We start from the raw sequence: 27,027 nt of genomic DNA on the forward strand, positions 1-27,027 counted from the left end.
TCACAGAAAGGAAGGTTTTGTGATGATCCTTTAAAGAGTTAAACGACTTAAACATGTAAGAAATGAGGAAAGGTTATCTAGACTAGAAAAAAAGAAATATTAGAAGAACTGCAGGATCTAGATCACAGACAGAATGGCAAGGTTAAGTAAGAAGACTACAGAGGCGGGCTTCCCTAGTGGCGCAGTGGTTGAGAGTCCGCCTGCCGATGCAGGGGACGCGGCTTCGTGCCCGGTCTGGGAAGATCCCACATGCCGCGGAGCGGCTGGGCCCGTGAGCCATGGCCGCTGAGCCTGCGCATCCGGAGCCTGTGTTCTGCAACGGGAGAAGCCACAACAGTGAGAGGCCTGCGTACCGCAAAAAAAAAAAAAAAAAAAGAAGACTACAAAGGACAAATTTGAACTTGAAAGGTAACAAGGAGCCATCCATATTACTTTATGAGCAGAGAGTTATGAAAGCAGTACTTTAGAAATAGTATTAGAATGCTACTAGACAGCAAGATATATTGGAGAAAGAGAGTAAAAATAGAAGTGAGAAAACTAAGAGGACTAAGTGACAATCCAAACAAAAAAGTGAGGAACCAGAGAACTGGCAGTGTTAGCATATGTTAGGAATCACACAGTAGGTACAGAGAAAGTTTTTAAAAGATGATTCCCAGAATAAAATGCCAAGGATAGAGACTTAGAGTGAATCAAAAAGTGCCATTCCTGGAGAGTTTTTTTTGCTTTCTACAACAGAGTTTTGTTTTGCTTTAAAAAGCAAAAACATTCTACAGTGTTCAGCTTTAGTGAAAAGGTATAAAAAGAATCTATGTGCTAACTCACAACGTTCTAGTTGCTCAAACATTAAACAAAGAACTAAAAAAACTCTTAGTTTAGCCCTATTTGTGACTCAGCATGTACCTCTGTAACCTAACTTGTCACATTAATTGTCCATACACAGTTAAGAAAACTGATTAGTCATTATTTTTTATAACTACTGCATTCCTTGAGTTATTGAATTTTTCTCTGCAGAGATAACTGAATGCAAAACAATCATATAAACATACAATTGGAGACAGAACAAAGCAGCATGCAGCAGGAAGAGCTTGCTGAAAAACATAAAGTTCTGCCTAAAAGGAACCTAGAATACACAAAATACTAAAACTCTTATTTTCAAAGCAGAACCTATTTTATTTTATTTTATTTTTTAATTGGGGTATAGTTGTTTTACAATGTTGTGTTAGTAGAAACTAACAGAACCTATTTTAATGTCCTCAAAATAAACTATTATCTTTTCATGACTTGGAACATTTTGGGCTTACTCTTTTTGTAGCTGTTTTAAGTTTTTAAAAAGTTTACCCCAGAAGCTGACACCTATCTTATTTTAAACAAGTGAAAAATAAATATTGTAGAAATTTATATTGAAAGTCAGCTCCCTTCAAATCATTGTGGTCTAATGACCTAACTTACCACAAAAAAGAGAAATAAAAAGTTAAGTATGCAAATGTGATCAAGTACAGATATAGAAATATTCAAAATGCTAGTGTACATGTAAGCCACATACCATTCAGGTAGATTTGTGACACTGGTATACAATTATGAAGGAGTTTAAAATAAAAATTAAAATACAGAAGCAGTTCCTGACTCAGATGAATCTTCTTTTTACTCTCTGAAACTATAACTGCTCACTGTACACACACACACAGCCCAACACATAAGATGCTTTCTGCTCCCCAATATATACACCTATATTTACCTTTGTTCATACTGTTTCCTTTCACCAGGCTTGTCATCCCTCTTTCTCTTAATTCAATTCTGGTCAAACTTCTTTTCTAATTCTACTTCCTGTAGGGACATGAAACATTCTGCAATACACACTAATTTCCCCCCTTCTCTGAATATTCATTTCAAGGATAGCCATTGCGCATCACTTTATTACACTTTTATCGATACATCATTTCATTTTTAAGTTTTACCTCCCAAGATAACTTATAAGCATCTTAAAAATAAGTTCTATTTTGTATTTCTCATTTATCCCTCTCAAAAACCAAGAAGACTGGGCACACAGGGACCTAACAAATTCTTAATTCATTTATTCTTTTATTTTCGTCTCTCCATCCCCACTGGCATCATCTTAGTCCACTGTCATCTCTAACTTGGATTAAAATAATAGTCTTCCTAACTGGCATTCATGCTTTCCCCTGCCCACCAACCCTTCTCTGAATCCATTCTCCACACAGAAGCAAAAGTGATCTTCTTAATATAAAACAGGTTACAGTATTCTCTGCTTAGAACTCCTCAGGGGCTTCCCAAAGCACTTAGCAAGCAAAATTTAATCTCTTGGCCAAGGCCTGCAAGAAACAGTGACATCTGGTCCTGGACTTCACTCTTCAACTTCATCTCATGCCACTCTTCCCATCTGTAAATATACTCCAGTAAGCTACCATATATAGACTCTCAGTTCCTCGATACTCCCTTCCTATCTTTCTTATCTCAGGCCTTTGCACCTGCTACTCCCTGCTTGAAATATTCTCTCTCCCATTCCTCAAATGGTTAGATCCTTCTTATCTTTTAGGCAGCTCAAATGTCACCATCTCAGAGAGGCTTTCCCCAACCTATAAGCCATTCCCTCCTCAAACAAAAAAAATTGTTCCCTATTTTAGCCCCTTGTATTTCTTTTTCTATAACATTTTCCCCTCTGGCAATATTTTATTTATTTGTCAATTTATTTTCTATCTGTCTCTACCACTAGAATAAAAGCACATAAACACATGGACCACACCTGTCACGTTGTTTGCTATACCACCAGCATCTGGCACAGTGCTGGCCTTGTAGCTGGCACCAAATATGTGCCGGCCTTTGTTCTAAACCTTGGGAATACAGCAGTGAATGAAACAGACAAAAATCCCTCCCCTCATGGAGCTAACACTCTACTGGTTATTTAGATAATATCAACACAAGTAAATTATATAATATAGTCAAAGGTGACAAATGCTGTGGAGAAAAACAAAGTAGAGAAGGAAAGGCAGAACCAGAGTTCTAATTTTAAATACAAAGTCAGGGAGACCTCACTTGAAATGGTCTGTTTTGAGCTAAGATCTTAAGGAGCTGAGGCAGACAAGCAGCATTCCAAGAAAAGAAAAGAAAGAGTAAGTGCCAACACCCTGAGTGTGGAGTGTGCCTAACATGTCCGGTGAACAGCAAGAAGTTGGTCAGTATGATGGGAACAGAAAGCACCAGAGGGAAAGCAGCCGGAGAAGATGAAATCAAAGAAGTAATGAGGAGAGCTGCTGGAGCATTTCGGGTAGAGAAATAACATGAGCTGAATCGTTTTTTGAAAAGATCACTTTGGCTGCTATGTTAAGAACCCAGTATTTGAGAGGGAGGTAAAAATGGAAGCAAGGAGACCACTTTGGAGACTATTATACGACAATTACCCAGGTAAGAGATGGTGGCTTGGTAGAGACAATAATGCATGGTCAGACTTTGAATATATTTTAAAGATAGAGCCTACAGGATTTGCTGACAGACTAAATTTGGTCTATGAGAGAAAGAAACACATCAAGGATAACTCTGAAAGTTCTGACCTCACCAACTGGAAGAAATGCGCTGCTCTTTACTAAGAAAGGATAGTGTGGGAGTAGTAGGTTTGGAAAGGATATCAAGAATTTGGTTTGGTCATGTAGAATTGGAGATATCCAGTTGACATCCAAATGGAAACATGGAATGTGTAACCGAATACAAAATACAGAGGTCTAGGTGTTAAGATAAAATTTGGGGAGTTATTAGTCTGCGTATATATATGTGTATGTATTTTTGTACATAGAACTGAATGAAAGGGGTAAGTAAAAAAAGAGAGAAGTCCAAGGCGTGAGCCTTAAGATACCCTAACATTTAGAGGATAAAGAAGAGAAGAGCTGGTGTGGCTGAAAGGAATGAGCAGTGAGAATGAAGGTAAATTAGGAGAGTGGTACCGTCAAAGCAAAGTGAAGAAAGTGGTTCCAGAATCATAATGATCAACTCTGTCAAATAAGATGAAGACTGAGAAATGACCCCTGGACTTAATGTCAAGAGTGCTGGTGACACTGATTAGAATGGTTTCAGTGGCTCACAAACATGAATTTAAGAGAAAATGGGAAGAGACATAGAGGTGTAATACAGACAACTGTTTCAAGGAATTTTACTACAAACGACCAAGAAATAGAGGACTTGGAGTTTTTTGATTTGTTTGTTTTTTAAAGGTAGAAGAAATTATAGTATGATTGTATGCTCATAAAAATGATCCAGTAAAAATGTTAAAATTAGTGACGGAAGAGAGAAAGAAAAGAAATGCAGGCAATGTCCTTTAGTAAGTGAGAAGAGATGCAATCTAGTGAACAAATGGAAGAGTTGAACTTAGAAAAGAACAAAGATAATTCACCTGTAGTTACTGGAGAGAAAGAAAAGGACATCAGCAGGTGGGTAGATGTTATTGTGAGAGGTTGTGGACAGAAATGCCTCATTTAAGTCTACGACAGGGGTTGGCAAACTACAGCCAACAGCCAATTCTGGCCTGCTGCCTATTTTTGTAAATTAAGTTTCATTGGAACACAGCCACATTCATTCATTTACATATTGTTTATGGCTGCTTTGGTGTTACACAGCACCTGATAGGTACAATAGAAACCATATGTCCACAAAGCCTAAAATATATACTACCTGGCCATTTATAGCAAAAGTTTGCCAACCCTGGTATATTGGAATCTCTGTTAACTCTTTGAGCTGAGGACCAGATAGAAAAGAAGAAACAAAGAAGAAAGAAGAAAAAGAGAAGAAGATAAACAAAGAAGAAAGAAGATAAACAAAGACCTAGGAAACAACAGCATTTAGTGAGAATGACACATTAACCTATACATCATTCCCAATACCTTGAGCTCTAAACAAATATTCTATGAGTAATCAAACATTACTTTAATTTCACTCCTTATCTCTTTTCAAATGTTTTTATAACTATCGCTATATTAGTTTTGAACTGGCTTTATCTCTACAGAGGAGGTATGGTTTCGCCACTGTACTAAGGGAGCTCTCAAAAAGAAGGAGGTAAGAAGAAATTAACTACATATAAAACACAGAACAGCATCGCAGGTTAATTACTTTTTTTTTTTTAATTTTCAAGGTGGATGGTTATTAGCAACAAGATCTTTTCCATGACAAATAAATATACACCACTTGAATACACTTATTTTATATCTTAGCATCACAAAAATGGTATCACACTGAAAGAAATACAAACATTTTACTCAAAGAAAGCTCCACCTTACTAGAAAGAAGCAAAATTTCTGCCTGGCTTTCCAAATACCTCACACATAGATTTACCTAAAACAGCCAACCTTATTTCCCATTACCTCTCATTCCCCCAAAATACAAATTGTTATTGTCAAACCAGTCTCTTCCCAATCTTGGATGAGCACTTAATCATTTTCAACTCCATCCATTCTTCAATTATTCTTTATGCCTATCAAAACCCAATTCATAAGTCAAAATCCATTTGAAGTTATATCTCCTTTCAAGAAACCTTTCTAGACTGGGCCAGCCCTCACTAATTTCCTCCCTATCAGAACTCAGACTTACAACCCATATGACTGTGCTTTCATTTAACCTTTTTAGCCATTTGTATTATGTTTCATGTATATTAATCTGGATTACTTAACTAAACTATAAGCACTTTGAAAGCAAAGAGCTCCTCTTATTCTTATATGTTACTAAAAAGCTAAGTACACCACAGATTATTCTCAACACACGCTTGTTGATCTGTGTAACCTAAGTATATAAAAATGTGCTGTATTAGAAAAAGTCCACCATCCACTCAGCCAAGTATGTACAAACCTTGACTACCCAGGCAGGTGCACATACTTGTACATACTACTATGTATCCGATAAATATTTGTAGATTGAATGAAGGACTAAATACATGTATAATGAATGAATGCATGCATGCATGCATGAATAAAAGGTATCTTTTATAAGGCAGAGGGAAAGGGCAAATTATGTATGGACGTGAATGATCAACTTGAAGCTATAGATCTTAAATTCATAAAGGCCATATATTCATCAGGAGGTTTTCTGCTACAATCCAATTCAAACTAACTTATATGCAGAATTTTGGGCCAAGGGACTGGAAAGGACACCAGGGTAGCAGACAGAATCAAAAAAAACCCATAGATACCTCATACCATGGCTCCTGGGACTAAAAGTGGTACTCTACCTCCATCTATCTCCCATCTATATGGCTTCACTTTCACCTACTACAAATGCGGTTCTCATACACATAGGAAAGAATGTCACTAGCATCCTCCCAGATTAACAACATTAGAGAAAAGGGAGCATCTTTCTCCCAGCATTCATATATCAATTTCAAAGGATTCTGATTGGCTCTGCTTGAGTAATGGGCAATCACTGTTTCAACAGGGACGACTGGGCTTGCGTTATAACACTGACTCATAAGACAAGACACCAACCACTCATAACAGGGGAAGGATGGTTCCCCAAACGAAGAGATACTGGGTTGACGAAAACAATATGCGTACACACATATATATACGTCTTCTACCAGCCACAACCTCCAACAACTCAATTTTAATTAGGAATTGGTGATGACTTTACCATATTTTGAAATTATTTGACTTCCTATAAAGCCAATATTTGTTTTCAGCTATTACCACTTTTTGAAATGAGACCCACATGAAACCCACTTAATTTTCCTAAGCTTCAAGTCATGCACCTGCATTCCAATATTCTGACACTGGTTTCATGCAGTCACACCAATCATGATTTTAAAATTTTAGTCAGATTTTGATTATAATTTTTAAGCTCAGATAATCCAAATCATTTTGATCTGTTACCATACAGCAGTCTCTTATTTACTTCATTACACGTGAAGCTTTCATTGTTCACCATGTTACTTTTTTTGAGTAGTTTGGCTCAAACTTAGCAAAGAAAACTCTTAGCACTCAGCATTTACTTTCTCTGTTAAGGAGCAACACAGTACCCATGTGAATCTCACGGTAAGAGATCAAACAAATGTTATATACGAAGAAATGACACATGTAAATGAACATAAATGATAACCTGGTATCTCAACTTAGCTTTGTTGCTCTCTTACTGTAGTTGTTATATTACCTTAACTTTTAATAAAATAATTTGTACCTTTGTGAAAAATGGCCTGAAAAAAAAAATCCATCTGCTAGTAAAGTTCACAGAACATGGTTACAATTACTAAAGTAATAATTTAAGTTGGTATAGTCTACTTAAATTATTTTAGTAGTTACATACACAATCTTATTCCTAACTTAGGGTTCTACTTATGGGTATACATTTGGTGAGGGGAATTATATGATACTGTGATATCCCCAAATCTATCCAACACAAACAGCAAGAGGCACTTGTGTTTCAAGGATAAATATGCCACGTTTTCGTACAAGGGTAAAGTATTTTCCACTGAGTGCAAAGCCTTCCTTATTATAACACCATGGATTTGTTGGCAGGCATTTTTCCTTCTTTTTGTCCAAACCAGGATATTCAGACGACTGTTTCCAGGAAACCAGTCATAACTTCTATAGTGATTCCTAAGTCCCTTTTCTGTCTCACAATGCAGATATCATTAATCACAATACAAATATACATTAGATAATTTTTATTTAGGTGCATTACTTTGCACTTACTAGAGCAAAACAGAAACACTCTTCTGGCCATTGATACAGCTTCAAAACATCTTCCTACCGTATTTATCTCCATCATCCATTACCTAGGAGCCCTTAATGTCATCTTTATACTTAGAAGGATGATACAGTTAAAATCATCTTTAGACTTCTAATGCAATGTTGAAACATAAACTATGAAACAAAAAACTACTTTTTTTGCTTCCATTAAAATGAAAACCCACATGTATTTTATTTAGGCCAAAAGTAAAACTATAACTTACGGAAATTCATATATAGGTAACTATTCCATTTTGCCCAATATTAAAACATATTAACTTACTACTTAATAGACTATGTACTATAGTACTTCAATCTTCACCATACCTCTTTCTTCAAGGAACAAAAGGCACACAATTTAATGCTTGGACAAAGCCACAATCAGGAGCAGTGATCAAAAGAAGAGATGATATCTGGAAATGAAGACCAAAATTTTAAAACTTTGACTGCAAAAACTGTCAATAAAATGTTTTTAAACTTTTGATTCAGTTATGCTTCATAGTCAATGTATGTGTATAAATTTAGAAGAAAAAAATCTCTCTGCACTTAAGACAAATAACCTATCATTGACACCCAGTGATAACATGTCATCAATTTACAAGTCACAAAACTCAAAGCTTAGAAGGGAGTTTAGAATCAATCTAATTCAATATCTTCATTTATTACATGATAAGGAAAATGAGTCTTGTCTAAATTCACAAAGCTAGAACTAGAATCTGGATCTGATTCCAACCTAGATATCCTACCATGATAATGCTACCTCTTAATACTCACTTCTGATATCTATGGTTCCATGAAAACTGCTCACCATGTGAAGCCAATACCCCATATAGAACCGAAATACTCATAGCCTACACATCTGATATAAGATAACTAAGAATACTTCCAACTTTAACTCTTTTCTTTTGCTTATAGTGCTTTGCCAAAAAACTTTTAGTAGAGTAACTGAAGGAAACTGGGCAAGGTCCAAGTCTTTTATCTTTAAAAAAAAAAAAAAAAAAGCTGTATTAGGTGATCTACAGTACACAATGCCTTAACAAAAATAAACAGGAAAGTAAACAATAAAAGTATATTGAAAGAGCATGTTTAAAGTATATTTTAAAGTCAAACTGTAGAGTTATGCTAAAATATATCCCCTCTGGAATGTTTCAAGATATAAAAACTTTGGGATCACAACAGACTACACTATTACCAGACAGGATAGGAGAAGATCTGAAGTGTGATGATAAAAATCGCAAGCATTTAAAAGTTCATACATTATCAATGTGCAAAGTAGATATTCACTGTGGTTGCTGTCCTTTTATCCTTCCCAAATAACAGACATAAAACGTTTTGAATTGATACTTGTACTTACTTTTCGTGGCAACAACAAGGAAATATTTGGATGTGCAGAACAGGTGTTAGATACCTACATTTTTCTCCCTCCCCACCCTTTTGTTAATTTTCTAGATCTAGGATTCATCTTATTTATGAGAATTTTAACAAAAATCAACATGGTCTACTATGCTTACCGTCCTCATGAAATGCTAACACCCTGAAAAAAGTTAATACAATGCAATGTCTTAATGAATTTCAGGAAAATTCAGTTTTGCTGAAAGATAATGAACCCATTTCTATTGACTTGCAGTTAAACTCTGAAAAATGTTAGGGTACTTCACAGAATCCATTTAAGTGATTTCTATCTGTTCAACTTGAGTACAATAACTTTACAGTACACTCAAATCAGATCCCTTCCTGCATGAAAAACAATTCAACCATTTCGGTAAACTAGGCCTAACACATAGACGTTCAAAGTTAACGAAATTCCCACCCTGATGTACAGTTTGGTGGTATGTTTCATCATCATGACAACCGCTCAGAGTTCAACACTATTATGTATTCTTTAAACATTGACTTATTTTACTTTTCTAGTGTTTTTTTAAGTTTTGATATCCAAACATACCCAACGAATGTTTTCGCTAAAATTGTTCACAAACACTAAACGCCCCCAAATTTAAACCTAAAAAGAAAACTGAACCTGGACTTTTGCATTCAGAACGTTAAAGCTACCGTATTTGTTTCATTGGTCTACTTAAGAGCTATAACATTTTACCTTACATACATTCATCCTATATATTTTCAATTACCATAGCCATCTAGGAAGAGACTGTCTACTACTTGACAATAAGGACATCATGTTAAGAACAGACTCAAAATGGACCCTACAAGTAAGAAAGCCAGTTACAAAGAAATCCATCTGCCACTGGGTGTGGTTGGGGTCTGCACGGAAGAGCGCCCTTGGCCAACTCTGGAGGAGGGCGCGCGCGCCAGAGACTTGAGCATATCTGCAACAACAACAAAAAGACCTCCAAAGACCACAGACTGAACCCACAATGGGGACGCCGTCGAGTCGGGGTGCCGTGGACCTGCGAACCTACAGCTCGAGGGGTGCGGTCTGAGGGGTGCCCAAGCAGTCTCCACCAGCCCCGGTACGCGCCGACTGGGTGCTTCGAGCGCCGCGCGCCCCGCTCCGTCCCAAACACCGCGCCCGATCCGCCCCTTCCTCCGGGGCTCGGCTGCCCCTCGGGCTCGCGGAGGCACACTGTGCCGCGCTCCCGCTCCCGTTCCTGGACTGTGGGGAGAGTGCGGAGTTCAAAAAGCCTCGACGTAAAGCAAGCCCAGGCTAAAGGACTGAAGGTTAGCTCTGGCAGCCTAGGAGCGCCTAGAAAAAGGACCGACTTCTCTAGAAAAACTTTGCGACAAGTTAGGCGGAAGCGCTGAATGGCCGGGACTATTTAACAGACGCTTCCTATCACGAGAGGCGGAACCCTGAGAGGGTTCGGGGGGTCCTCCAGCCCCCACAAACTCGCCCTTTGCTCCCTGGCTGGCTCTCTATAAGTCCCGGCATCCTAACAGGTCTGGGCGGCCCCGCTCACGGGGAATACCTGTCGTGGTCCCCATTGCCTGCGAGTCCCTGATGGCGGCCATTATGCTTCCATCCGGGTATTGCCGAAAAGCCGATCGCAGCACTACCGGGAGCGCTCGCTGAGGCGGAGGGATTCGTGCCGCACCTGAGGCGAGCGGAAGAGGACGGAGGCCGGCAGGGTCCTCCCCCCACCCTGGTGAGTCTAGGCCACGGAGCTGGGCTCGCTGCTGACCTCTCGTTTAGCGCGCTTCACGGGTTCCTGACACGGCAGTGGCTCGCTCCCCCCCTTGGCTCACCAGCAGCTGGAGAGAGCCTACTTTCAATGGAATGAGAGACACACCTCCATTCTATGCTCTTCAGAGAAGACATCAGAAGCAGGAACTGTGCTCTTGGCAAACCCTTGCTTGACTGGGAATGGTCTCAACCCTGAGATTTTAATCATTTCCGGCTTTGCAAATGGCGTCTCCCCCACTCCTTCCTTTCGACATGGCAGGGTTTAGCAGCCATTGCAGCCCATGTCAACGAAGGAAGCTGCCACAAGCAGCGCTGGAAGACATATTGAACTCCAAACATGTACATATTTAATAATTGATCTGAAAACCATCGTTCAACAAGAGAGGCTCTCATCCCCATCAAAGGAATCTTTTCCAACACTACACACAGGGCTGACAAAGAGGTCAATTAATATGATTAGGTTTGCGCCAGGGGCCAGTATGTCTCTTCTATCCTTTAGCGGATTTCTGAAATGAAATCTATTAATTGACCTCACTTTTTTACATAAATTAACCTTCCTTGGGAGGGGGTGGGGGTTGTTATGGTGGCAACTTTTTTTTAAATGAAAAAAATAATGTGACTGGAGGGGAGGGATATGCCAAAATATTAAAAGGGGCAGTGAGATAGAATTTTTGTCTTCTATTTTTTATGTTCCATATGTTCTTAGGAAGTATATATGCCGTTTGTGATTGAAAAAAAAAACTTTTAAAATGTTAAACATTTTTCACTGTCTTAGAGTATGATTTGAAAATGTTGACATGTAACCATACACACGATTTTCTGCATCCTTTAATAAAAATGTACTCTGTGGAATCCTCACTCTGTCTTTAAGGAATTTTCTTATCACTGTCTACTGGTCTACATAGTTCAAAAAAAGGAAATGAGGGGTAGTACACATTAGGTGTGTTCATATATCTTGTACTCGTATGCCTGTATAAAACACACAAGGAGAAATCTTACATAAACACCTAAAGGAATGCCAATATGGAATGAAGAACATGTTTACAAAATGGATTTTATTTTGCATTAAACATCCTCCTCCTCTCTCCCGTCTTTATTTCCATGCAAGTCAGACATGCACATACATCACAGAGGAAAGACAAGTAGGATTTTTTTTTAATAGCAAAAAAGATGATAATTGGGAACATGAACAGTTATTTTGTGTTTTGATATAATTTTTGTTTTTCACATTAAGAAATTTCACCCCTTTTCTCTGCAGTACATACAACTTCACCCTTGCATTATACATTCACCTAAAAAATCTTGCAAACCTGCATATGTTATGAAAGAATTAGATTGTACGTTTATATCGGCCCCAAACTTGTCTCTTCCCTCTTTTCTTCCTCCATCTGTATCACACAACCTCCATCCACTCTCTTGCCCTCTTTTTAGAACATTAAGGTTAGCACATAAAAGGGAACGAAACACAAGGAAGGAAAGACGATGGTTAAAAGAAAGAGTGAGAAAGAATACAAAGAAGAGGATATTGAAACATAGCTTAAGAAAGGATTCTGGATTATTCTATACTTCACAAAAATAGTTAACATATAAGTGGAAATTACATGTCACTATAGGGATTCACACCTTCGAATCATAGATAACATCATACCACAATAAAGTTATAACAAGCTTATATATGCATTTACAAAAATGTAAGCACGCTTTTAGTTGTAGCTTGTATATCATAAGCATTATAAAAATGATAACTGTTACAACCATAATTAAAGAATTAAATGATATTAATTTGGAGAACAATTCTCTTTAAATGGCTGTCTCCTTTTTGCTGATCTCTCAAGTCCACACGCCCTACCTCCAAAAATATAATCAAGTGTAACCAGAATTGGAAAAATAGAGATACCAAGAGCCTGGGTGATCTAGCTTAAAGTGCTCACACTTCTTGGTTAAGAAATTATAGGTTGATTACTCTCTTCAGTTTATCAAACAAGTGTTAGTTGAACATGAGCTTCAAGTATCATCCTTCCCAATGGCCTCTGCAATGTTTGTTATTCAATATTTATTCAGCAGACATTTTCTTGAACACTGTTTATGTGCCAGAAACTGTGCTAGTGATAAGACATGACCCCTCATGGAGTAACAATTATGATGGGAGATTTTTGATACCTAAAAGATTTCATGATTCAACACAGCAATTACAAAGGTGGGATTTCAGACACTGTGATAGGTGATGAGAAAGATATTTTTTAGGGTAGGCATCCCTGCCAGTTTCCTCTCAACTCAGACTTCCTAGATGACCAAGACTTTGGATATGCTATTTCTATTGTTTTTATTAAAGATAGTAAAGTCTCTCTTAATTCTTTCAGTGGATAATATATTCAACTGTGAAGAATGTTAAACTATATAAACTATATTGGCCTTACATAAATATTTTAGGGCACCTTTCCCTGTCTTAGAGAGAATTATGTAAAATTCTAAGATTCACTGTATCCCGAAGGCAAGAGAACAGAGGGCTCAGATAACTCAAGGCCTTGCAAAACTAAAAAGAGGGAATTGAATGCTAGTTAATTATATTTCTTTTAAGAACAAACCTGGTACATATATATGTTATATATACTCCTTTGTATACTTTTATATGAATAGTACATTTCATTACTTAAAGTTTTAAAAAAATAAAAGTATAGAGTTTTCCTTTTCTTCTTTCTTTCTTTCTTTCTTTCTCTCTCTCTCTCTTTCTTTTCATTGTTGTTGGAGATTAAATACTACGTAAATTAATTTGATGTTTTGTGGAAAGTTTTTTTTTTAAAAGGGTAAACCTAATTTCTGTGAGACCAGTGACACTGCATCATGTTATTATCTCTAAATTACACTTAAGAACTTGTAAGAGTAGATTATTATGGCTCATTACTCCAAAATTTCCAAGTTACATCCATCTGCACATTTCTCTAACTCCTCTCTTTAAAAAAATAAAAGCCTAAGCCCAGGTTGTTTACTTCTTTTAATAATGCCTTAATACTGCTATATATGATGCCTCAGAAGTCTTAAAATTGTATTAATGTTGTGGTTCATGTTCTGTTTTTGTTAATGTCGTTTGTTGGGAAAGTGGAGGATGTGAGGAGACAGGTCCTTAAAGTATATCCTGAAATGTCTGATGGAATAAATGAGAAACAATTATGAAATTTAAAAGAACCAATAACTCATTTCATTTAGCTTTACATGCCTTGTTCCTATTGACATTAGAAAATGTCAAGGTGATGAGGAAACCCTGGAGAACTAGGATAGCAAAGGATTTAAGTGTATAACACAGCAATAGGAAGAGCATAATTTGTCAAAGAGGGAAGAATTAAGTGCAAAGGAGGCAGAAAAGCTCTATTCTAAAACTTTACATATATGTATGGAAAGATATCAGTTGGAAGTTGGAAAAACAGAGGAAACCATGTGGATGAATATAAAGGCACACAAAAACACAGCTAGGATTGATATGAGAATAGATTCAGAAAGCCTCGGAGAGATGGAGGAGATAAATGATACTATCAAAGTATAAATTACAAGAGTGGCCCAGAGTTCAGTAATCATTTTGGAATGCCTGCTAAGGGCCAGGGGATACAAAGACCTGCTCTTGCCCTCAGACACAAGGTTCATCTATGTTGAATACAGGGACCATACAACTCAGTTTGCCCTGGAAAGCCCTGATTAATGCCTGCTTTCCCTAGCTCTCACTCTTCCAGTCAAAAGTGTTCCAGTTTGGACTATAATTGTATGGTCTACATATGGTCTGTATGATAAAGGGAAAGTGCTGGAAATCTTATCTGTTAAGAGCAAATAATCTCAGAAATGTTTGACTTGCTTTGCTCTTGCTCAGAGAAACTAAACAATTCTTCAGTGGAAAGAAAGAAAGCAGAAACAGGAATTATTAAGGTGAATTAGGGCTAATCAACAAAAAGGAAAAAGTTGTTCATGATGTGATGGGATGAGTGGACTGGCCACAGTGATCAGAAGTGGCTTTGTGGTACCTGGTCTCTCATCTCTGGGGTTCTTTCATTCCTCTCTCCTTAAACTCACACTCCAAGGAACACACACTAATGGACACATACTGACTATATGTTTTCAACCTGACCCAAATACACATTACCTGAAAGAGGAGCACAAGCTCCCCAGACACGTGAAAAGAAAAATTAACAGAAAGAAAGATACCAAACCAAACAACATATACTATATAATGAAGAATTATTATAACAGAAAGACAAATGTTTTAAAATAAACATGCTAAATATACTTAGATGAGGTAAGATAGTACATAAAGAGATGAGGGAAGATAGTATATAAAGCAAGAGCAAGAGCAAGAAATCATTGGAAAAATGTAGAAATATAAAAAGACAAGAGCAAAATTTTCTGTCTTATTTTATCAGGGAGAAAAACCTATTCCAATAAATTTCTCCTTATATTTTATTGGCCAGGACTGAGTAACATACTCTCCCCTGGAACAAAGGAAATGGCAACGGAAAACAGGATTGTTGTGATTGATTTAAATCAATTATGATTTATACCCTGGGAATGGGCAAATTGCCACCTGAGAAAAAATAGTAGTTAACTAGCAAGGAGGAGGATGCAATGAAACTTTTGGTTTGCAGTGGAAGGTGTTTGGCATTTGCTACTATCAAAATAAGAGGGAGAGATAACCAGGAATTATGGAAGAACAAAAGAGTACCTATAAAGTAACCTTAGCAATTCACAGGAAATACAGAAGAACATATTAAACTACACCATGGGTATAAAATCTGCTATGAGCTTTAGGAAACTGCACAGGATAAATGACTTGTTTTCTCAACCAAACAAAAAATTGCAAGAAAAAAAAAAGAGAGATGGAAGGGATATCTATAGATTAAAAGAGACCTAAAATGCTTATCAATCAACTGCTATATGTAGAAGTTAGTTATTTAAATCCTGATTCAAGCCAAAAGACAAAACACACGTAAGACATGTCTGAGACAATTGGAAATTTGAAGACTGAGAATATTTGATGATATTAAGAATTGTCTTGTTAATTTTTTAGGTGTAATGTATATACTGTTATGTTTTAAAAGTTTATCATTTAGAGATACATGCTGAAATATTTACAGATGAAATTGATAATGTGTCCAAGATTTACTTCAAAATAAAGAGGTAGAGGTATACGTGAGGGTATGGATGAGATAACATTGGCCTTGAGTTAATAATTGTTGGCCCTGGAAGACGGGCATAGAAGGAACCATTATAAAATTCTGTCTATTTTTGGTATATGCACTACATTTTTATATTTTCCATAGTAAAATATTTTTTAAAGTTGTTACAAAGGGAAGGAAGGGAAGCTGAAGGAGAGCCTATAGTCAAGACATTTTAAATTTCACTGATTTCCTAACAGTGGGGGAAACTTGGAGGGAAGACTAGACCACAGCAGAAAAGGGAGATACTATCCTGAGAGTCTGTTTTCCATTTACTGAATAAATCAACTGCGAGAGAGAAATATCTCCATACACCATAGGTCTTCACTTTAATTGATCCTATCACCAATATGGCCAATGTTCCTCAAAAAACAAGAAACCAGAGATATGCAAAAGGAACTGGTCCTTAGGACAAAGGGTGGAGATCCAATGGATTTAAATGAAAAAATGCCCAGATGGACACTGAAATTACACCACTGCCTTTTCCCCCCTCTAGTGAAATGGAAGGATTCAAGAAAATTATCATAGAGGTTGACATTTAGGGTCTTTCAGTAAAACTCTAAGCCTCCTCAATAAAGTCCACTAGTCATAAGCAACCCATTCAACACTCAAGTGCCTCACATTTAAATATAAAAGCTTTAGGGAGCCAAAAATAGTCAGAAATTTAAGAAAAGCTTACAAAAACATAGACTGTTTTTTGTAAAAACAATATCGAAAACAGAAAAAGTAACTGAAGAAGAGACTCAATGCGGCAAGCAGAAGAAAGCAAAACAAAACAAAAGCACTATTATATCTCCAGATGGATAAGAAAATATATTGTATCTATGAAAGAAGAGCAGAAATACTATGAAAAAGGAATATCCTGAGGCCAAGAAAGCACTCTTGAAAATTAAAGGTGTACTCTTAAATATTTAATAAATAGTTTTGAAGATAAAATTCTAATTACTGCCCCCCAAAACAGAAAAAAAATTCAGAATTAAAAAATCAAAAACATTAACAAATTAAAATCTAACATGCAATTAATAGGCATTCCAGAAAATGAGAAGAAATCATTAAGTAAAAATTATAAGAAAATGCCCCAGAACTGAAGGACACAAATTTCCATACTGAAATTACTCACTGAATGCCCACCAAAATGACTACACCAAGATATATCATTGCAAAATTCAGAAAATCAGGATATAAAAAGCCTATAATCTTTCAAAGAGAAAGAGTAGGTCACATGCAAACGATTGTAAATAAAAATAGAATCAGATTTCTCAATGATTACACAAATGGCTGGACATAATTGAAAAAATATCTTCAAATTCTGAATACCTTCCAATTTTTTTTCAACATAGGGTTCTACAACCAGTCAAACTATCAACTAAACATGAGAGTAGAGTCAAGACATTTTCAGAAAGGGAAATTCTCCAAAATTTACCTCTCTTGCGGTAGTAAACCAAGAAAGAGGAAGACATGGAAACCAGGACATAGGAGACGTAAGTCAGGAGAAAGAACAAGAAAATCCTAGTGTAATAGTAAAAGAAAGTCCCAGGAACAAAACAAAATCATCCACTGGATCTGTGGGGGAACTGTGATAGCCTCAATTTACTCTGGAAGAGAAGGCTTGTAATCTATCATATAAGACCTTGTTCCATTCCATAGGGCTGAGATAGGCTGAAAAAGACAGCTTCAAAATAACTAGACAGGAAAAAGTGAGCAAAGAGTGAGAGAGTAAGAGCAAGCAAGAGAACAAACAAAAGATAAACTTCTCACTGTATTAAATTAAATTAAATTCCAAACCTCATAAAGTAATCTAATGTTATGAAAGTAGCCTATAACATCAAACTTCAGAACATAAATTCACTCTGGAAGAAAATGAACTGCCTCACTCATAAAAGCAAATGAAGAAATGATGTTATTAAAAAGAACAGGCAAACAATTATGAAGCGGGAAGGAATGAAACACAAATAGACTGATGTTTTGAAAGAATCGATTTAAAATACAATTAGATAATCCTGGAATAGCCATTGAAATAACATGATACAGACTGGATAAAGTCTACAGCAGCTACAATAGAAAAGAAAATAAATGTGAAGAAAGCTCTGAGGAATTTCCCCAAAATGCAGTAAAGGGAGATAAATACATTAAAACATGTGAAAGAACAGGTAATAGACGTGGAGAATAAACTGAGTGTCTCAAACATATACATCTGTTGGAGGAGTACAAAAAGTATGCATGTGTGTTAATGGTGGAAAAGCAGTATTTGAAAGATAAAAGCTGAGCATTTTTCTGAATTGAAGAAATATGAGCCCTTCATTTAAAAATGTACCACAAACCATCAGTGGGATAAATAAAAAGATACCTGGATACACCATATTGAAATTTTAAAATATGAAAAGTAAAGAGAAAATTGCTTTAAATTCTCAGTGAGATAAGACAGATTAAATACAAATGACTGACAGCCTAAAGACAGAATTTTCAAATGCCATAGACAATGGCATGATTTTTGAAACATTAGTAAATGCCATAGACAATGGCATGATTTTTGAAACGTTAAGAGATGGTGACTGTCAACCTAGGATTTCATGTCTAGCTAAACTAGCATAATGAGGGCAAAATAAAGACATTTGCCATTATATGAAGATCAAGTAAGCTTATTCCCCATATATCCTCCCTAAAAGTACTATTAAAAGAATGAATTTTAGCCAGAAGGTAAGTAAACCTAGAGGTTTGAGATTTAACAAAAATGGTAAGTTCTGAAACTTACAATGTATTTCTGTAAATTAATAACTCTTCAAAAAAAATCTTAGCTTTGAAAAAAATCTATGCAACAACTACAAGATTGGTGTTCAACTGATAAAATTTATGTTGTATTCAGAAGATAGAAATACTGAGTAATTACACATATTGTCAGAAAAATTGTAAAATTAAGGGTTACTATGAAAAGAATAGATGCATTCCATCGTTTCCAAACCAGAAGAGGAAGTAAAAGGCAGTAAATTTTTTTCAATCCAACATAATGAAGGAAAAAATAAAGATACAATGATAAAAGGTGGTAAATAAAAAATGCAAGTACTATGGTAACAAATAAGTCTAAATATATCAATAATCATTTCAACAAATTAAGCTTGCATATTGAAAGAGAGATTCTCAGAATATATCACAAAAAGCAAATTTCATCTCTATGCTGCTTACAAGAGAAAATGTAAAACAAAACTATGAAGTTTGAAAGTAAAGGATAGAAAGATACACCAAGAAAATATTAAACTAGAGGAAGACAGATTTAAAATATTAATATGAGTCCAAAATATCATTTAAAGACAGAGTTGTAATAGGGATTTAAAAGAGTCACTATATGTAATAATAAAAGGAACAATCAACCAAGAAGGTATAACAATCCTGAATTTATACATAACAACTTAAAATTGGAATTTTTAAAGCAAAAACTAACAATTAAAGAAATTGAGAAATCCACAATCATAGAGAGAGATTTTAATACCACTCTATCAGAAACTGATAGGGCAAGCAGAAAAAAAATTAGGAAGGATAGAGATTTAAACAATAAAACCATCAAGCTTCATCTAATTTATATATTCCTGCACTTAAAAAGCTAAGAATAGAAAAACGGGATACAAAACTTGAATACATTTTAAGACACAAAGTGTTAAAACATTTCCTAGAATTAATACCATACAACCTAATGATTCCAAAACTAGGATAAAATGACAATATAAATAAGGTTTCATTTCACTTCACATCGTAGTGAAATATGCATATTAAGATGGGTATTTTCTTTAAAATTTTCAAGATTAATGAAAAATTTTAAAGAGAAAAACTAGGGCTTCCCTGGTGGCACAGTGGTTGAGAGTCCGCCTGCCAATGCAGGGGACGCAGGTTCGTGCCCCAGTCCTGGAAGATCCCACATGCCGAGGAGCGGCTGGGCCTGTGAGCCATGGCTGCTGGGCCTGCGCGTCCGGAGCCTATGCTCCGTGGCGGGAGAGGTCACAGCAGTGAGAGGCCCGCGTACAGCAAAAAAAAAAAAAAAAAAAAAAGAGAAAAACTAAATATTAAATACAATTCAAATACAGTAACCTAAAAACATATGTTATAAAATAGCATGCAAATAATTAATGAGAACCTACTGTATAGCACTGGCAACTCTACTCTGTGCTCTGTGGTGACCAAAATGGGAAGGAAATCCAAAGAGGGGATATATGTATACCCATAGCTAATTCACTTTGCTGTACAGCAGAAACTGACACAGCAGTGTAAAGCAACTATACTCAAAAAAAAAAAAAAAAACCATAGTATGCAAAACACAATTTTTAAAAAATATAATCATTAAACCTGCCTATCATTCAAATACAAATAGAGTGGTGACAAAAGATAAGCTATTGGAAAATACCTGAGCAGCTACCTCAAAATTGATAAAATTTAATTTAAATGAAAAATAGAAAATGAAGTAACATTTAATAATTTTTAGAAAGTTAATTATACCAGGATGGAAAATGGCAAGAAGGGAGTTAAAAGTCATGTCAAATTTTTTCATCTGTCTCCTTCATTGTCAAATAATCCTATCTCCATGTGATGACTCTGAGTCTAGAATTTTAATTATATGTAAACTATTATAGTCTGTTTCAAAGAAAACATTTCCAGTAAAGTTTTAATATTCTTTAATGTCATCTCATGTAAATGAGATTCCACAGAAAGTCATCCATATCCATTTCAGTGTTGTCCTGTTCATATTCCAGTTGTTATAAGTCTTTGACCTGGAGTAATAAATAATCTTAAAATAGAAGATTTGCTGTGTTGATTGCCATTTTCATCTTGCTCTTGAAGAATATGGAGATTTCACAAACATTTGTTTAATTCAACATTTTAATGAGGTATATCTCTTTCTGGAAAGAGATGATTTTTGCAGAGCCAGTGTTTTAACCGTAAACTTCATAGTCACATTTGTAGTGAGTTGTATTTTATAGAAACATGCTTCAGTGGCCAGCTTTTCTGTAAGAAACACTGATGTTTTCATAAAAGTCATATTGAATCTGACTTCAGACAGAACACATTTCAGAATTTAAATACATTAATGTCTTCTGAATTTTTTTTGTAGATTATATGTGTAGAGAAACATTCCCCAGTACCAAGTCCTGAAAAATGCTGCCTAAAATTTCAAAAATAGTTTAAATTAAAAAAAATATTGCTGATCAGGTAGAGAGGTAAAAAACTCAAATAGAGACCAGAGCAAAAATGACTCCACAGGGATAAACAAGTACCAGAGCCAGCAATTGTCCTCAGTGCATCTGCCATAACGTGGCTGCCAAGAACTGGTGTTTTTATGTAGCTATTGCCCAAGAAGAGTAAGTAGTTCATGAAAAATGTTTTCACAAAATATTTTTTAAAACATACAGAGAAATGCACAAATAAAAAAGGTTTACTACAATGAATTTTCTCAAAGTGAATATATATAATCACGACATAGGTAAAAAAATTGCCAGGACTTCAGAAGCCACTCTCATGCCTCCTCCGAATCATTACACACTCTCCTCTTCCCAGAGGTAATCACTTTCCTGACTTTTTTTTCTCGTAAATTAGTTCAGCCTGTCCTTTTAACTTCACATAAACGAAATTATAAAGGGTGATTGCGTGCTTGTGTGTATTTATTCATTTATCCATTTTCTTGTGTAGCATGAGATATTTTAAAATTGCTATAAACTGTTACATTGTAAGAATGCACCATGATGTATTAATCCTTTCTATTGTTGATGGACAATTGGACAGCTTCCAATCTGGGATAATCACAAATAATGTTTCTATGAACATTCTACACGTGTCTTTTGTTGTACATGTGCACACATTTATGCTGGATATATACCTAGAAGTGAACCTGGCAGATCATATGACTGTGTATATTTATTTTTAGCATATATTGCCAAATCATCTGTAAGATGCTTATACTAATTTGCATTCTGACCAGCAACATACGAAAATAGTAATGGTTCCACATGCACACAAATACTTGACAATGTAGTTAGATTTGTATTCTACTACTTAATAAAGAGGTTGAGCATCTTTCTATATACTTATTGCCTAGGTGGATTCTCTTCTGTGTGGTGTGTAAATTTTTATCCATTTTTCTATTTGGTTGTATGTCTCATTGATTTACAGGAGGTTCTTTGGATATGGTATTCTGGATATGAGTTCTTTGTAGATTAAATATGTTGTTAATACAATCTTCCTTTCGTGGCTTGCACTTTCAATCTCTTTTTTTCCAACTTTATTGGGGTGTAATTGGTATACAAAAAACCTTTAAATAATTAATGTATACAATTTGGTGATTTTGGACATATGTATACATACACTCATTTATCATCATCACAGTCAAAGTCATAAACATATCCATCACCTCCAAAGATTTTTTGTGTATCCTTTTGTAGTTTTGTTGTGTTTTGTGATAGGAACACAACATGAGATCTGCCCTCAACAAATGTTTAAGTTCACAATACTATACTGTTAACTATAGGCACTATGGTGTACAGCAGATCTCTTGAACTTAGTCACCTTATATAACTGTAACTTCATACTTATTGAACAACAACTCCCTGTATCTCCCTCCATCCCCTGGTAACTACCATTCTATTGTCTGCTTCTATATGTTTGACTATTTTAGATGCCTCATATAAGAGGAATCACGCATGCAGTGATCATACTCCTTTGTATAATGTCTTCTAGGTCCATCCATGTTGTCACAAATGATAGAACTTCCTTTAATGGTATCTTTTGATAAACAAAACCTTTAAACTTGTTAATATTTCCTTTTAGACTTGGTGCCTTTTTGAATGCTGTTTAAGAATTACGTTCCCACACCAAGAAGGAAGATATTTTCATATATTACCTTCTAGAAGTATTATTGCTTACTTTTCACATTTAGAAGTAGACATTACTTCATTTGTTTGCCCTAAAGATATCCAATTTGCCCAACATTATTTATTGAAAACACAGTCCATCCATTACTGTTCTACAGAACCACTCTTTTCATAAATCAAGTGTTCACATAGATGTGGTCTATTTCCAGACTGTGTCTTCTGGGCAATTGTTCTACTTCTCTATACTTGAATCAATAGAACACTGTCTTCATTACTGTAACTTTATGTAAGTCTTGATATATGATGAGAAAGTCTTCCCACCTTTTTCCTCTTGTTCTTTCAAACTGTTGTGGATACTCTTGGCCATTTGTGAACTTAAATCTATGGTATTACTGTTTTTGTTGTTGTTTGTCCTACATTTTCTGTGGTCTTTCTTCTCCTTTTGTATTGATTGGTTGTTTTAGTATTCTTTTCTGTCTTTTATCAACTTGGTAGTTATTTATTCTTTAATTCTCTGTAAGTGCTTTACCCGTAGCCTATTTTATTGACCCTTGACTTATTAGTGTCTAACATGTATTAGTACTTCATCCTTTTCCTGGACAATGATAATTCTCTATATATTCTAACTGCCAAAAGACTTTGTTATTACTTTTTTATACAGACATAATTGATTCAGATTTATTTACCTTCATAATGTGCTGCAACTCCAAGCTTCCAGCTGGGATTCTTTTCCTTCTGCCTAAAAGGAATACCCTTTTTTTGTCTTTTAGTGGGGGTTTGCTGGTGATTCATTTTTTTCAGTTTTTGTGTCATTGAAGATGTATTTATCTCACCTTCATTACTGAAGGGTATCTTGTTTAGTATGGAATTAATTATAGGTTGGCAGTTATTTTCTTACATCATTTTGAAGATATCTTTAAGTTGTCTCTGGCTTCCACTGTTTCTATTGAAAAGTCACAGCTATCTATTCAATCTTTGTTCCATGGAAAATAACGTGTTCTTAAAATCTTTGTAAGGAGACAATTTTGCTTTAAAATTTCCCTTTGTCTCGGACTTCAGCAGTTTGGTTCTTAAGTGCTTACTATGATTTTCTTTCTTGTATGTAAAAACAACCCCTCAGCTTTTTTTTTAATGAAAAAAACCCCTCAGTTTTGGAAATTTTTTATGTATTAGCTATTTATAAATGCATAAAAAATTGTCCAAAGCTTAGCCGATAAAACCAATAAATATTTAACATCTTATATAGTTTGTGTGAGGGATCCAAAAGCAGCTTAACTAGGTAGGTCTGGCATGAAAGCCACATTGCTTTTTATGACGTAGTCTCAGAAGTTACACTCCCTCATTTCCACAATATCCTATAGGTTACAGAGGCCAACTGTATTCAGTGGGGGAGGGGGCTACACAAATGTGTTAACACTGAGAGAGTAGAATAACCGTAGCCCATCTTGGTGGTTGGCTACCACATTCTACACTCTGCTCCTTTCATATGCAAAACACACTCATCCTCAAAAGATTCATCCCATTACATCAAGTCCAAAATTTTATATCTACATCAGGACTAGGTAAGCATGAGGACTAGGTATGCACTGGTGGTTCCAATATATGAACCACCAGTGGGGATATTTCCACCATCTGTTTTTTTCCACCATCTGGATTTTGGTAATTTGGACCTTTTTTTTGTTTATAGCATGCCTCATAATTTTTACTGGATACCAGACATCATGTATTAAAAATGTATGACACTATCTCTTTCCTGTGCCAATTAAGTTTTCTTCTGGCAAATAGGTATGGTACAATAGATCATCTTAATCCTATCTAGGCTTGGTTTTAGGCTTTGTTAAAGATGATTTACTTTTTGCCCTTACTCCTAAGATATGGCTTTTCTGTAGTCTCTTCTAAAAGTCCATGGAATTTACATAGTTTCTCTACCTTTGCCAATGTCTAAGTCCATCCTCTGTCTTCCTAGCACATCGAAGTTGCTGAATCTCTGTTAAGCTCTTTAGCCTCAAAGATACTCCTTTATACTGGATTTCTTGGAATATCATCCTGTGTATATAAAGCTCCACAATTGGCAATTGTCTTGAGGCAAGATGGCATACAGGTTTTTGGACTCACTTTCCTTTGATTCTCTCTGCTGTGGAATTTTGTCCCTCAAGTTCCAGTTGTTTGTCTCCTCAGCCCAGTGGAACTGATTCTTTCTGTTATGAATATGTTCATCTATTCTAAAAATTGACAAATTACCTCAGAGAAAAAAGCCAAGAGCCTATCAAAACTGACCAGAGATATTTACAAAGTACCAGGTAGAATTTCCAGAAAATGGTAGAATTTCCAGAAAATGAAAATATATCAACTGAAAATTAAAACTCAAGAATTATATTAAATTATGTATTAGAAACTCATGAAGAAGTGAGTGGTAAAATGGAAGATAGATCTGAAGATATTTCCTGAATGCAGCACTGTCAGAGAGAAAAGAACAATGAAAAGAACTAAGATACAAAGAAGCGAGAATTTCAGCAAAGGTCTAATTGAGTTCCAGAAGAAAATGATAGACAAAATGCAGGATAGGCAATATTTGAATAAATAAACACTAAAAATGTCTGCAATTGATGAAAAGACACAAATCTTCAGATTCAGGAAGTCCAGCAAATACAAAGTAAGATAAATAGAAAAACAACTATACCTAGAGACAGTTTAGACAAACTGAAGAATACACACACACTCACACAAGAAGAAGAAGGGGGAGGAGGGGAGGAGGAGGGAGAGGGGGAGGGGGGAAACATAAAGCCAGCTAGAAATAAAGAGCAACAATTAGGCTGAGATTAAATAGTTATCTAAGTAGAAAATCCCAAAGAATTGATCTAAAAAACTGGAACTAAGTGACTACAGCAAGGTTTCAGGATACAACATTAATAATATAAAAGTAAATTGCTTTCCTTATTTCAATAATGAACAAGTGAAATTGGAAATTAAAAACAAAATACTATTTATATTAGCACCAAAAAATGAAGTACTTAGAAACAAATCTAACAAAATAAATATAAGATCTATATGAGGAAAATTTTTAAAACCTGATGAAATAAATGTAAGATCTAAATAAATGTAGAGATATCCCACTTCATGGATAAGAAGACTCTATATTGTTAGGATGTTTGGGCTTCCCAACCAAATATACTAACATGTTAACATCTTCTCAACCAAACATTTTCAATCTTATCTATAGATTCAGCACAATCGAAATAAAAACCCAGAAAGTTATTTTGTGAATATCAACAAACTAAAGTTTTACTGGAAAGTCAAAGACCCAAAATAGTTAACAAAATACTGAAGAGGAAAAACCAAGTAGGAGAATTGACACAACACGACTTCAAGACTTAACTATAAAGGCATGGTAATAATGTCAGTGTAATATTGGTAAAAGAATAGACAAATAGATCAGTGTAACAGAACAGAGAGTCCAGAAATAGATACATACAGATATATTCAACTGATTATTGATAAAGGAGCAAGGCACTTCAATAAAGAAAGGTAGTCTTTCAACAAATGGTGCTGGGACAACTGGACACCCACATGGAAAGAAAGAAGGAAGGAAAGAGAGATTGAGAGATGGAGAGAGAGAGGAAGGAAGGAAGGAAGGAAAGAGGGAAGGAGGGAGGGAAAGAGAGAGAGAGAGGAAGGGAAGAAGAGAGGAAGAAGAATCTAGACACAGACTTGCCCCTTTCACAACTTATAACTGAAATGGATCATAGATCTAAATGTAAAGCGCAACACTATAATAATTCCGGAAGATAACACAGGGGAAAATGTAGGTGACACTGGGTTTGGCAATGACTTTTTAGATACAACAACAATAGCATGATCAATGAAAGGAAAAACTTGGTAAGTTGGACTTCATTAAAATTTAAAACTTCTGCTTTGTGAAATACACTGTTAAGAGAATGAAATGATAAGCCATAGTCTGGGAGAAAGTTTTTGCAAAACAACGGTCTGATGAAGGACTTTTACTCAAATAAAAACCCTTGGTTAATGGCCCAAGGTGACTCACTACTGTATCTAGATTCCCATTAGCAAGGAAGGGAGAAGGAGAGGGAAAGGGCACATCTTTTCCTTTTAAGGACATAACCTTGAGATTT

The 27,027-nt window shown here is 35.6% G+C and overlaps 1 protein-coding gene across 10 annotated transcripts in view; it reads right to left on the reverse strand.

Annotated features, from left to right (window-relative positions):
- ZNF518A (zinc finger protein 518A) overlaps positions 1-11,022 on the reverse strand; it is an 80,864-nt gene extending 69,842 nt beyond the window's left edge. For 5 of the 10 annotated variants that reach the window (XR_009559268.1, XR_009559270.1, XM_060286088.1 and 2 more), the window contains exons 1-2: positions 10,640-10,756; positions 8,043-8,128 (exon numbers count right to left, since the gene is read on the reverse strand). Coding sequence is in view for 1 of the 10 variants with exons in the window: in XM_070043844.1 (XP_069899945.1) it covers positions 1,736-1,772 (37 nt within the window). In the remaining 9 variants the exon portion in view is untranslated. Of the gene's footprint in view, positions 1-1,735; positions 1,825-8,042; positions 8,129-10,132; positions 10,200-10,639; positions 10,757-10,960 lie in introns of those variants that run through there. The other 5 variants (XR_011376777.1, XM_070043844.1, XM_030865185.2 and 2 more) reach the window with 3 other exon arrangements.
- Positions 11,023-27,027: the final 16,005 nt, after the last annotated feature.

The sequence above is a fragment of the Globicephala melas genome, chromosome 16 (genome assembly GCF_963455315.2).
Source record: "Globicephala melas chromosome 16, mGloMel1.2, whole genome shotgun sequence".
NCBI classification, from domain to species: domain Eukaryota; kingdom Metazoa; phylum Chordata; class Mammalia; order Artiodactyla; family Delphinidae; genus Globicephala; species Globicephala melas.